Source organism: Hyla sarda, chromosome 7 (assembly GCF_029499605.1).
Source record: "Hyla sarda isolate aHylSar1 chromosome 7, aHylSar1.hap1, whole genome shotgun sequence".
NCBI classification, from domain to species: domain Eukaryota; kingdom Metazoa; phylum Chordata; class Amphibia; order Anura; family Hylidae; genus Hyla; species Hyla sarda.
The window spans coordinates 79,783,893-79,798,170 of NC_079195.1; the positions used below are offsets into that span (position 1 = coordinate 79,783,893).

The 14,278-nt window shown below is 44.0% G+C and overlaps 1 protein-coding gene across 2 annotated transcripts in view; it reads left to right on the forward strand.

Moving 5' to 3' along the window:
• Positions 1 to 13,638, forward strand: part of LOC130281980 (protein spinster homolog 1-like) — a 261,234-nt gene extending 247,596 nt beyond the window's left edge. The window contains exons 1-2 of one of the 2 annotated variants that reach the window (XM_056529783.1): positions 10,702 to 10,853; positions 12,078 to 13,638. In XM_056529783.1, the coding sequence (XP_056385758.1) occupies positions 12,103 to 13,617 (1,515 nt within the window). In that variant the 5' untranslated portion in view covers positions 10,702 to 10,853; positions 12,078 to 12,102 and the 3' untranslated portion in view covers positions 13,618 to 13,638. Of the gene's footprint in view, positions 1 to 10,701; positions 10,854 to 12,077 lie in introns of those variants that run through there. The other variant, XM_056529784.1, reaches the window with a different exon arrangement.
• Positions 13,639 to 14,278: the final 640 nt, after the last annotated feature.

Genomic DNA, 14,278 nt, shown 5'->3' on the forward strand with positions numbered 1-14,278 from the left:
GGTGAAAAATTCCAAAACTTGCAGAAAATTTTTTTTTACTTTGAAATTCTCTGCTTATAAGAGAAAATGATATTCCAAATAAAGGATATATTAATTCCCATTTACAACATATCTACTTTATGTTGGCATCATTAAGTTGACATGTTTTTACTTTTAGAAGACATCAGAGGACAAAGCTCAGCAGCAATTTTCCAATTTTTCACAGTTTCAAAATCGGAATTTTTCAGGGACCGGTTCAGTTGAAGTGGATTTGAGGGGCTTTCATGTTAGAAATACCCCATAAATGACCCCACTATAAAAACTGCACCCTACAAAGTATTCAAGATGACATCCAGAAAGTTTGTTAACCTTTTAAGTGTTTCACAGGAATAGCAGCAAACTGAAGGAGAAAATTCAAAATCAAAATTTTTTACACTTGCATGTTCTTGTATACTAATTTTTTTTTTTTTACAAAGGGGTAAAAGGAGAAAAAGCCCCCCCTCCATAATTTGCAACCCAATTTCTCTCGAGTAAGGAAATACCTCATATGTGGAGGTAAAGGGCTCTGCATGTGCACTACAAGGCTCAGAAGGGAAGGAGCAACAATTGGATTTTGGAGAGGGATTCCTGGAATGGTTTTGGGGGGGCATGTCGCATTTAAGAAGCCCCCCATGGTGCCAGAACAGCAAAAAAAAATATCCAACACGGCATACTTTTTGGGAAACTATACCCCTCAAGGAACTTAACAAGGGGTACAGTGACCCTTAACCCCCCACAGGTGTTTGATGACTTTTTGTTTAAGTCAGATGTGTAAATGAATATTTTTTTCACTAAAATGCGCCCCAAAATTTGTAACCCCATTTATGGAAACACCCAATATGTGGATGTAAAGTGTTCTGTGGGAGAACTACAATGCTCAGAAGAGAAGGAGCACCATTGAGCTTTTGGAGAGAGAATTTTGTTGAAATGGTTTTTGGGGGGCATGTCACATTTAGGAATCCCCTATGGTGCCAGAACCGCAAAAAAAAAACAAAAAAAAAAAAACACATGGCATACTAGTTTGGAAACTACACCCCTCAAGGAACGTAACAAGGGGTATAAATATAAATATTTTTTTTCACATCCAACTTTAATAAAAATTTGTCAAACACCTGTGGGGTGTTACGGCTCACTATACCCCTTGTTAAGTTCTGTGAGGGGTGTAGTTTCCAAAAAAGGGTCACATGTGGGAATTAATTTTTTGCGTTTATGTCAGAACATCTGAAAAATCAGCCACCCCTGTGCAATCACCAATTTGGGCCTCAAATGTACATGGCTCTCTCTCACTTCTGAGCCCTGTTGTGCACCTGCAGAGCATTTTACGTCCACATATGGGGTATTTCCGTACTTTGGGGTCTTTCTTTCCTTTTTCCTTGTGAAAATTAAAAGTATGGGGCTACACCAGCATGTTTTTTACACCAACAGGCTGGTTTAGAACCCAACTTTTCCTTTCTAAATGGGGTAAAAGGAGATAAAGCCCCCCAAACTTTGTAACACAGTTGCTCCCAAGTACGGAAATACCCCATATGTGACCCTAAACTGTTTCCTTGAAATACGACAGGGCTCTGAAGTGAGAGAGCACCATGCGCATTTGAGGCCTAAATTAAGGATTTGCATAGGGGTGGACATAGGGGTATTCTACACCAGTGATTCCCAAACAGGGTGCCTCCAGCTGTTGCTATACTCCCAGCATGCCTGGACAGTCAGTTTGCAACAGCTGGAGGCTCCATTTTGGAAACACTGCCATACAAGACATTTTTCATTTTTATTGGGGGGGGGGACAGTGTAAGGGGGTGTACATGTAGTGTTTTACCCTTTATTTTTTGTTAGTGTAGTGTAGTGTTTTTAGGGTACATTCACACGGGCGGGTGTTTACGGTGAGTTTCCCGCTAGGAGTTTGAGCTGTGACGGAAAATTTGCCGTAGCTTAAACTTGAAGCAGGAAACTCACTGTAAACCTGCCTGTGTGAATGTACCCTGACAGACTATGCATGCTGGGAGTTGTAGTTTTGCAGCAGCTGGAGGCACTGGTTGGAAAACCCGAGTTAGGTTCTGTTACCTAACTCAGTATTTTACAACCAGTGTGCCTCCAGCTGTTGCAAAACTACAACTTCCAGCATGTACACATGATGGGAGTTGTAGTTTTGCAAGATCTAGTGGGCCACAGTTTAGATGCCACGGCACAGTGATCTCCAAACTGTACCTCTAAATCTTGCAAAACTACAAATCCCAGGATAACCAAACAGCAAACGGCTGTCTGGGCATGCTGGGAGTTGTAGTTTTGCAACATCTGGAGGACTACAGATAAGAGACCACTGTATAGTGGTCTCCAAACTGCGGCCCTCCAGATGTTGCAAGGCAACAACTCACCTACTGGCTTCCGTTAGTAGCAGGATCGCCGGTCGCCGCCGATCGCCACCCGCTTTCGGTAAGGGACCTCCGACGCGGCTCCCAGCACAGTTCCCCCACTCTTCTCGGACTACCGTAGGGGGGCAGAGCAGGACTGAACTTTAACCCCCCACAATCTGCTATTGGTAGAGATGAGCGAATTTTTCAAAAATTATATTCGGCCGATTCGCCAAAAAAGTTTGTTTTGTTTCGAATTTTTTCGCGGTGAATCTATATTAAAAAAGGCTATTTCTAGCCTACATACAGCCTCTATAGGAGAACACTTTTCTGTGTTCTAAAACGTATATGGAGTGTGCTGGGTTAGTGAAATAATACTGTTTTTTAGAATAACATGCAGATTATCGGCATCGCTTTTAGAATCACTGCCGCACAGCAGCACAATGACAGAGCCTGGTGGTGGCATCAGTGTCAGGAGACCATATAGTGACTGAATGACACAGCGTGGAGGTGTTAGCAGCATGATGACACCATATAGTGGCTGAATGACACAGCTTGGATGAAGCTGAAGCATGAGGACACCATATAGTGGCTGAATGACACAGCGTGGAGGTGTTGGCAGCATGAGGACACCATATAGTGGCTGACTGACACAGCGTGGATGTGTTGGCAGCATGAGGAGACCATATAGTGGCTGAATGACACAGTATGGAGGTGTTGGCAGCATGAGGAGACCATATAGTGGCTGAACGACACAGCGTGGAGGTGTTGGCAGCATAAGGACACCATATAGTGGCTGAATGACACAGCTTGGATGAAGCTGAAGCATGAGGACACCATATAGTGGCTGAATGACACAGCATGGACAGGTTGTCAGCATGAGGAGACCATATAGTGGCTGAATGGCACAGTGTGGAGGTGTTGGCAACATGAGGACACCATGTAGTGGCTGAATGACACAGCGTGGAGGTGTTGGCAGCATGAGGACACCATATAGTGGCTGAATGACACAGCTTGGATGAAGCTGAAGCATGAGGACACCATATAGTGGCTGAATGACACAGCATGGACAGCTTGTCAGCATGAGGAGACCATATAGTGGATGAATGACACAGCATGGAGGTGTTGGCAGCATGAGGAGAACATATAGTGGATGAATGGCACAGTCCGGAGTTGCCCGCAACATGAGTAGGCACTAGGCCTTCACAATCCCTAAGTATAAAAGATGAATTAAGAAATTTTAACCGAAGATTTTGGATAGCGGGTACTACCTATGAGAAAATTTGAAATTCCCAGACCCAGGCCCAACAGCGGCATCAGTAACCTATATATTGCCTGAATGACACAGCCAGGAGTTGCTTGATGCACGAGTACACACCAGGGCTTCACAATCCCCCCCAAAAAACACCACAATTTTAGAAATTTTAGAAAAAAAATTTGGATAGCGGGTGCTACCTATGAGAAAATTTGAAATTACCAGACCCAGGCCCCACCACAGCAGCATCAGTAACCCATATATTGGCTCAAGGACACAGCCTGGAGTTGGCTGATACACCAGTACACACAGGGCTTCACAATCCCCCCCCCCCCCCCCCAAATCAACAAAATTGTATAACTTAAAAAAAAAAATGTATACCTTTGTGTAAAAACAAGCGCATATCCAACAGTTCAGAAGACTCTATAATGCAGGACGGTGGACCACTCAAAGATTTTCTTCTCAAAAATAATAAACCACACAATGTGAAATAAAAAAAAAAAATTATGACATATGTGTGTAAGCGCATCTGTCTCCAAAAGATCAGATCACCAAAGGAGTTTTTTTCGCTTAAAATGATTAAGCAGAGTTAATCCCTCTCCGTAATTTAAATTTTTCATTAAAAAATCACACGCAACAAGATTTCCATTGTGTAACGGTTAGCATTCTGCAAAATTCAATTTTATTACTGATAAAATTATCAGTAAATTTAAAAATATCACTACCCAAGAGTGTTTAATTACCCTATACATTGCACCAGGAACAGTCAGGAGTAGACCTCAGCAGTACCCAAGAGGCTTTAATAACCCCTTACATTGCACAATCAATTGCGAGATCGAGCAATAACAGGTGTGTTATGGCCTCAGATGTCTGGGCCGCACTAGCGCTCCACTGAACGGATTAGCGTGTCTCTATCTTTCACCGACAGTAACCCACTACCAATTGACTACATAGAATAGCCAATTGACTACATAGAAACTCTCTGTAGTAGGTCAGTTTGTCCTCCCTCTCAGTGGGTGTAAAAAAGGCCCCCGTTTTGGGACGGTAGCGAGGGTCTAATAAGGTGGAGATCCAGAAGTTATCCCGCTGACGTATTTTGACAATCCGGGGGTCACTACACAAGCAACTGAGCATGCATCGTGCCATTTGCGCCAGTGACTCTGAGGGACTACCTGCCTCCATCTCCCCTGCATACTGCCACGGTGTGTCTGGGTCCTCTGTCTCAACTTCCTCATAAGCCTCCAGCTCCTCTGGCTGCTCCTGCTCCTCTCCTGTCCGAAGACTAGAAACAACGGCCATCTCATCCAACCTAAACTGTGCTCCGCTCTGCCCCTCATCATCCTCCTCCTCCAGTTCAGCCCCCACAGGGCCCATGTAGCCTGGAGATGTAGGCGCAACATCTCCATTGCCGTGACCAGCCATGGTTTCAATCATTTGTTGTAGGAAATGTAGGAGTGGAATTACGTAGTTCATGGCGTAATCCAGGCGAGGGGAGTACTCCTATCTGCTTGGATCATCAAGAAATCAGTGATGGCTTTTCTTTGTTCGTGTAGTCTGTCCAACATATGGAGGGTGGAATTCCAACGTGTGGACACGTCACAAATAAGACTATGTTGTGGGATCCCGTTCTGATGCTGCAGCTAAAGGAAGGTGTGCTTGGCGGTGTACAAGTGGCTGAAGTGCATGCACAGTTTCCTTGCCATTTTCAGGATGTTTTGCAAATGGGGTGAAGACTTGAGGAAGCGCTTGACAACCAGATTCAACACGTGTGCCATGCAGGACGCATGTTTCACACTTCCTTGTCGCAGCGCAGACACGGATTCTTCCTTTTGTCGGTCACCATGGTTCCCATTTCCAGATTTCATGGAGTAAGCCATACTCGGATTTCTTTACGAATGAACTTTAGCAGTTCCTCCCCTGCGTGACTCCGTTCGCCAAGGCAAACCATGTGAAGAACAGCTTGACACCGCCGTGCCCTACACACATGGTATGATGAAGGGCCACCGAGATTTAACCGTGCAGTGGAGGCCGAGGACACAGTGGAGGATGAGGAGGCGGCGTCACACACTGTAACAGGACCAACTGCCTGTGAGCGAGAGCGTGGAGGAGGAAGCGGTGTGACCTGTCCAAGTTGCTGTTGTGGCTGTGCATTTACCCAGTGAGCCGTAAAAGACAAGTATTGTCCCTGTCCGTAGTTACAGCTCCACACATCGGCGCTGCCGTGCACTTTTGAACACACCGACAGGCTCATGGACTGTCCCACCTTCTCTTGTACAAACTTATGCAGGGATGGTACTGCCTTCTTCGCAAAGAAATGACGGCTTGGGACTCTCCACCTCGGCTCGGCACAAGCCATCAATTCTCTGAAAGGTGCAGAGTCCACCACTTGAAAAGGGAGGGACTGCAACACCAGCAACTTGGACAGGAGCACATGCAACTTCTGCGCCGTTGGATGAGTGGGCGCATACTGCTGTCTCTTAGACATGGCTTTGCCGATGGATTGTTGGTGGAATGGCTGACTAAAAGCGGGAGAAGCAGGAGCGACAGAAGGAGGGTTTGACACACAGCTCCCTTTGGCTGAGGTGGTGGAGCCTTGGCTGGATGAAGGAGGTAGCGGATGGCCACTGGGTGATGCAGCAGGCTGGACCCCTACATCGGAGCCACGGTTCTCCCAGGCTGCTTTATGGTGGCGAAGCATGTGTTGACGCAGGGCCGTGGTGCCGACATTGGGACCCTGGCCACGCTTCACCTTCTGCCGACAGATCTTGCATGTGGCTACGTGAACCTCCTCCGGATGCCTTATGAAAAACTTCCACACCACCGAGTAGCTGATTTTCCCACCCGCAGTCCGCACTAATTGACTGCTACTGGCGCAGTCTCCAGGAACCCCTGTTCCACTACCTCCCGGAAAGGTAGGCTGCCGCGAAGCAGGTGGTCTCCCCGGGCACGTTTGGCTCCTGAATTTCCATTACTGCCACCACGCTGACTGCCAACCGTGCTACCGCCTTGCTGCCTCAAGGGCAACCTGCAACTCTCTTCTCCTGATGATGATGAAGCCCCTTCTGCACCCGGCTCCCAATTGTGATCGGCTTCATCATCATCAACAGTTGTTTGCATGTCACTGATGTCCTCCTCAGGTTCCCCAACAGTGTCTGCTTCAGGACCCTGAACACTTGCAACACCGCCTCCTACGTCACTCTCCGCATCACTACTTGGCTGCCTAGTGGAGCAAGCGGCGCATGTCTCCTCCCCTTCTTGGCTGTCCAGTAGCTGCTGACTGTCCTCTATTGGATCGTCCTCAGTAAATAGTGGAGCTGAACACACAGGATAAGATACTTCTTTAGGAGAGGGAACCGCATAGGACAAAGGCAATGGGAGGACAAGGACTGCTCCCGTGCCATGCCAACTGAGGGTTGTGTCTGAATGAACCCACCGACTGTTGACTGCGGGTGTCAGATGTCACTTGTGATGATGTGGATGAGCATGTTAACCAATCGACGACGGCAGATGGGTTGCTGGTGGAGTCACGACCGCTGGCTGATAACGGAAGCTCAGGCTAAGGCTGCGACTCCTGCTGCCACTCGCCCCAAGTCTGCTGCCAACTCTGCCTGAAGTATTTAGGCCTCTGCCACTACTCTGAGCACGTCCTGGCACTTCTCTGCCTGACATACTTAGTGCGTTTATGAGGGAATTACAATACGCTACACTACTCTTTAAACAGTATTTGTCTTGAACAGCAGCAGGTGATTACTTACGTCTGTCCTTGAACAGTATGTAGGCCCTTGACAGCTTAACAGGTACTAAATGGTACAATACTTGGATGTACCTATGCGGTATGCACTGATGAGGGCCTATTAGCAGAAAAAACTCTGTATTTTTGTAGTACACCAGCCGGTGGATACTATTGTTTGGACTTTGAGGTATGGAGCACCTTGACAGCTTAACAGGTACTAAATGGTACAATACTTGGATGTACCTATGCGGTATGCACTGATGAGGGCAGTAATATGCCTAACTATTAGCAGAAAAAAAAATCTGTATTTTTGTAAAACACCAGCCGGTGGATACTATTGTTTGGACTTTGACGGTATGGAGCACCTTGACAGCTTAACAGGTACTATATGGTACAATACTTGGATGTACCTATGCGGTATGCACTGATGAGGGCCTATTAGCAGAAAAAACTTTGTATTTTTGTAATACACCAGCCGGTGGATACTATTGTTTGGACTTTGACGGTATGGAGCACCTTGACAGCTTAACAGGTACTAAATGGTACAATACTTGCATGTACCTATGCGGTATGCACTGATGAGGGCAGTTATATATACGTAACTATATGCAGAAAAAACTGTTTAAAAAAAATAAAACAGCCGATGAATAGCATTTTTTGGACTTGCACAGTATGTAGCCAGCCCCTTGACAGATTAACAGGTACAAAATGGTGGAAATGCACTAAAGTCCACTGAACAATCACGTATTTCTTTTTCTTTCAATAGTTTTTTATTGAATTTTACCAAAATAGAAAGACAAACATATATAAAGGACAGTTAGCCTGATAGAGGAATCACCCACTTCAGACATATTCTAAAACACTCTGAGGTCATGTCTTTCGAAGAGATTCATTCAAGTTATCATATTAATAATAGCGAATTTCACAATCACGTATTTCTGAACAGCAGCAGGACCCAACAGTGCAGCACCACAAAAAGAAAAATCCAGGGATTAAACCCTAAATTGCACTCTGTCACACAATTCTTAGGAGCAGAAGATTTGTGGAGCAAATAAAAATAAACTCAATTGGGCTGAAAAATGAGGAGATGAGAAAGTTCAGGCAGCTTGGAGATCTGTATGAGGCAGCTGACAGCTATCTGCCCCTCTCTGCTGCAATGCTCAATAACGTGAATAGGAGGTTTAGCTATCAATGATCCTTCTCAGAGTAACAGCACAGCACTCTGCACTCCTGCCTTTCCCTAATGCTGATGTGACTAGCAGTTGCAGTGTAACGCTGTGGTATGAGCTATTCACACACACACAGTCCCGTCCTCTCCATCTGAGTGCATAGATGAAATGAAGAGAGGCAAGATGGCCGCCGATTATATAGGGGCTGTGACATCACAGGGGTCAGTGAACACTGATAGGCTGCATCTCACATGTGGTTCAGGGTCAGCCCGCCTACCTTCATTCCCGCCGCTGTTTCCTGCCCTCCCATAATCCCCTGCCCCATGTACTCACATGTGGATCCGCCATCTTAGGTCCCCAATAGCCTGGAACGCTGTAAAATGGAGTTTAATGAAGCGATTTGTGCGATAGAATCACAGCGATATTCGTATTCTTTGCGAATCAAATTTTTCATGAAATTCGTAACAAATTCGGGTTCGTCAACTTCGATTCACTCATCTCTAGCTATTGGTTGGTCACCTCTGACTGACCAATAGCAGGGAAAGGAGGCGGTGGCACCCCTACCACCTCACTCCTATCCCTTCAGGGGAAACAATGCTGTCTTGTCAGCCCCGATCCTCCTTATTTTCCTGGTCACCGGGTCACTGGAGACCCGTTTTACCCGGGATCTTTGCAGATCGCGATCGCTGACATGGGGGGGGGGGGGGGAGGGTGGTAACGTTCCGTTCAACGCCCTGTAACCGGTGGTGAACAGAAACGCCGAGAGCCCTTAAAGGGGTATTCCAGGCAAAACCTTTTTTTTTATATATATATATATATATATATATATATATATATATATATATATATATATATATATATATATATATATATATATATATATATATATATATATATATATATATATATATCAACTGGCTCCGGAAAGTTAAACAGATTTGTAAATTACTTCTATTAAAAAATCTTAATCCTTCCAATAGTTATTAGCTTCTGAAGTTTTCTGTCTAACTGCTAAATGATGATGTCACGTCCCGGGAGTTGTGCATGATGGGAGAATATCCCCATAGGAACTGCACAGCTCCCGGGACGTGAGTCATCAGAGAGCAGTTAGACAGAAAACAACAACTCAACTTCAGAAGCTAATAACTATTGGAAGGATTAAGATTTTTTAATAGAAGTAATTTACAAATCTGTTTAACTTTCCGGAGCCAGTTGATATATAAAAAAAAGTTTTGGCCTGGAATACCCCTTTAAGTCCCAGGATGCCCTTGGCCCTAGTGGGGTTAAAAGGTGAAAAGATTAAAATACATAAACTAAGAAGACACTGTGAAGTACGGGGATATACTTGGCAGGCCTGGAGAAATATTTTTCTAAAAGATGTTTTTATGTACTTGATGTATTTCTAGGTATATATATATATATATATATATATATATATATATATATATATATATATATATGTCAAAGAAGAAAGCAGCACTCCTAAAGCGTGAGTAGGTGCCTCCAGCTAGGGTCCGGGTCCAGGATCCTGCATACGTAGTTCCAAGGAAAATGCTGTGGTACTCAAGGTATGGTGAAAAAATGAAAACTATTTATTCATCCCAAATGTGCAAAGAGCGACGTATCGATGGTCTCACACCATGATTATCAAGTGGCTTGATAATGAAAGTGTGAGACCATCGAAACGCCGCTCTTTGCACATTTGGGATGAATAAATAGTTTTCATTTTTTCACCATACCTTGAGTGCCACAGCATTTTCCTTGGAACTATATATATATATATATATATATATATATATATATATATATATATATATATATATATATATATATATATTTATACATATACATATATATATATATATATATACACAAATAAAAAAAATGTTGCAGTCTCTTGTAATACCTTTTTTATTGGACTAACAGAATTTTGTAGAGACAAGCTTTCAGGATTCCTCCCTTTATCAAGTCCAATAGACAAGGACTAATGATCAAAGGACTTGATAAATTATCAGGGAGGAATCCCGAAAGCTTGTCTAAATTCTGTTAGTCCAATAAAAAAGGTATTACAATCTGCATCACTGGACTAATACGGCTACTCACATTTACTATACAGATATACACATACCTGAAGATGGTTTAGAACCCTGTGATGTCACACATGCTTGTGATGATGTCACCGTAAGCTGTACAAGGAGGTGCGCTCCGACTGCAGTCTCTTCAGTGTGTTTTGCATTCACAACCTGTGGTGCAAAGTGTTTGTTAGAGAGTTTCTATTTGCGATAGAGAATTCGAGATTTTGACCGTTCCTTGTCTGAAGAGAGAACCACAAGGTAAGTCTCAGCCTCTTCTATTCATACATACACAGGGCATTTTGTTTGTCAGGGTTCTTTTTTTTGTTGTTGCTTTTTTTTTTTAGCATAAAAAACAAGAAATTAATTTCCAAAAGAAATAACAAAAGTTATATTCCTCATAGCATTGTGACAATACTTGGCTTATGCATTAAACATAATAAAACGAACATATAGTATCATGACCAGAGCTTTCTCTTGCAAAACTGCTAAAATGCAATTATGCCCAAAAAAGTCCCCAAGAAAAAGAGTCCTAATTCATGAAGTTCTAAAAGATATAAGTCTATGAGAAAGATTTGGTGGTGTAGTAAAAGAATGACAGAAAGATTAGGGCAGAAATATAATAGTATATAATAGAATTCTGTGTGTACTAACAATAGAAATACTCCGAAACGGAAAACACTTTTCAAATCAACTAGAAAGTCATATAGGGTACGGATAGATCCTAATGAGGTGGGGTAGGTTCATTATTAGTAAATGTATGTAACGGAATAGCCCAATTGTATCTACAGTATGAAGTTCACATGGCCCAGTGACCATACAGCAAAGACCTTATAATCCGCCATTACTAGGACAGATTCAGGGTTGTCAGATATTACTAGGACCGGACAAGTTTAGGGTTATCAGATATTACTAGGACCGGACAGGTTCAGGGTTATCAGATATTACTAGGACCGGACAGGTTCAGGGTTATCAGATATTACTAGGACCGGACAGGTTCAGGGTTATCAGATATTACTAGGACCGGACAGGTTCAGGGTTATCAGATATTAATAGTACCGGACAGGTTCAGGGTTATCAGATATTACTAGGACCGGACAGGTTCAGAGTTATCAGATATTACTAGGACCGGACAGGTTCAGGGTTATCAGATATTACTAGGACCGGACAGGTTCAGGGTTATCAGATATTACTAGGACCGGACAGGTTCAGGGTTATCAGATATTACTAGGACCGGACAAGTTCAGGGTTATCAGATATTACTAGGACCGGACAGGTTCAGGGTTATCAGACATTGGTAACCTCAGGGAAGATGTCTCCATATAAAACACTTATAGAGAAGCGTCTTCTTCTGAGGCTGCAATGGTCTTAATGTCATCTTGTGGTTCTGTGCTGGACATTTCTGCTCTGTATGAAGGATCTATTGTATAATGACAGGAATGATGACATGTTGTCTAATGTGTTCACTTATCTCTCTCTCTCTAGTGTTTTCAGGCTCTGACCTGTGACCATGGCCTCTCCACAAGACCCATTGCTGAAGGAGGAGGAAGAAGCAATGGAAGACCATAGTGATATGGATGTAGAAAAAGGTGATATCCCTGAGAGGCAGAACCTGCCATCTCTAAGCGGGATGTCCAACGCACGTTCCATCATCACCGTAGTGATCCTCGCCTTTGTTAATTTGCTCATCTATGCAAATCGCTCCAGCGTGGCGGGGGTGCTGCCTTATATACAGAAAGCATATGACACCAATGCTAGTCTGTCCGGCTTATTGAATACATTGTTCATTGGAAGCTACGTGCTGGTCGCACCAATTGCCGGATATTTGGGCGACCACTGTAATAAGAAATATACTGTTTGCGCAGGAGTCATCGTTTGGCTGAGCATGACACTTACCCTGTCATTCATCCCTGATGGGTACTTCCTGCTCTTCTTGCTGACGAGTGGACTGGTTGGAGCCGGAGAGGCGACTTTCTGCACCATCGCCCCCTCCATCATTGCAGACCTTTTTACAAGTGACCAGCGGACCCGCATGCTGAACGTGTTTTACTCCGTCATACCTGTAGGCTGCGGACTAGGATACATCATCGGGCCCAAAGTGACTGATGCAGCAAGGGGCGATTGGCACTGGGCGTTTCGGGTCACCCCTGGCCTGGGCCTCACAGCTGTGGCTTTGATGATTTTGGTCACAAAGGAGCTTCCAAGAACGACTACAAACGGGAAGAAGAACAACAAATCCCAGAAGTTTGCCAAATGGGCGACAGATCTGAAAAAACTATTTAAAAATCGAAGCTTCATGTTAACCACCATGGGATCGACGGCTGTATCCTTCATAGTGGGAGCCATAGGTGTATGGGGTCCGTCATACCTGACCCACGCACGAACACTCCTACAAGAGAAGGACCCTTGCCGTGCTGAACCGTGTGACTATCACGACATCCTAATATTTGGTGTGGTTACAGTCGTTTCCGGCATTCTGGGAGTTGTAGCAGGGACGGAGATAAGTAAAAGATATCGCAAATCCAACCCACGGGCGGACCCGCTTGTGTGTGGATGCGCGATGATGCTCTCCGCCCCTTTTCTTCTGTTGGCATTGACTTTTGGCAACATCAGCCTCGTTGCCACCAACATCTTCATCTTCATCGGAGTGACGCTTCTGTCAGTAAATTTCACCCTCATATCTGACATCATACTAAAAGTAGTAACTCCGTGGAGGAGATCTTCAGCCCTGGCCGTGCAGATGACAATCTATCACCTCCTAGGTGACGCCGGCAGCCCGTACCTCATCGGCCTGATATCTGACACGTACGAACGAGGATATGCCAAATCCCCTCTTCTGAAATACCGCAGCCTGGAGTATGCCCTCATGACCTGCACCATAATGGCAGTCATAGGAGGGGCCTTCTTCATGGCCACGGCCCTATATATAGAGAGGGACGAAAAAGAAGCAGAGATGGAATCAGAACCTCCGTCATCCTCCTCCTCCTCACTGCTTCCTGCTGATGAGGACCGGGCTTCAGACTGAGGAAAAGTCATTGCTTACCTTTATCTCGTTTACTTCATTAAAAAAAATTAAGAAAAAAATAGCTGCATTTGTTCTATGTTCCACTTTACCCCTTAAAAATATTCTCTACCTATCCAACTGTGTCCAAACCCCAAATAGAACAATGTAAATCTCCTCCCAAGACCTAAAAAAGACTATTAATAACAAGAGGGATATATATGAGTGTGTATGTGTTTGTGTGTATATGTGTGTATGTGTTTGTGTATGTACATGTGTGTATGTGTTTGTGTGTATATGTGTGTATGTGTTTGTGTGTATATGTGTGTATGTGTTTGTGTGTATATGTGTGTGTGTTTGTGTGTATATGTGTGTTTGTGTGTATATGTGTGTATGTGTTTGTGTCTATATGTGTGTATGTGTTTGTGTCTATATGTGTGTATGTGTTTGTGTGTGTATATGTGTTTGTGTAAGTACATGTGTGTATGTATGTGTATTAGGGCTGCACGATATGTGTGATTGTTTTTATGGAGGTAAATATTGTGATTTTGATATTATAAACAAATGGTGATGTTCCCCCCTATTTAATGTCCAATCCCCTATTTTATATAGCCATCTCCCCCCCATTTCATGTTCACTGACTAAACATAAAATGGAGGGAATTGGATATGAAATGGGGAGAAAT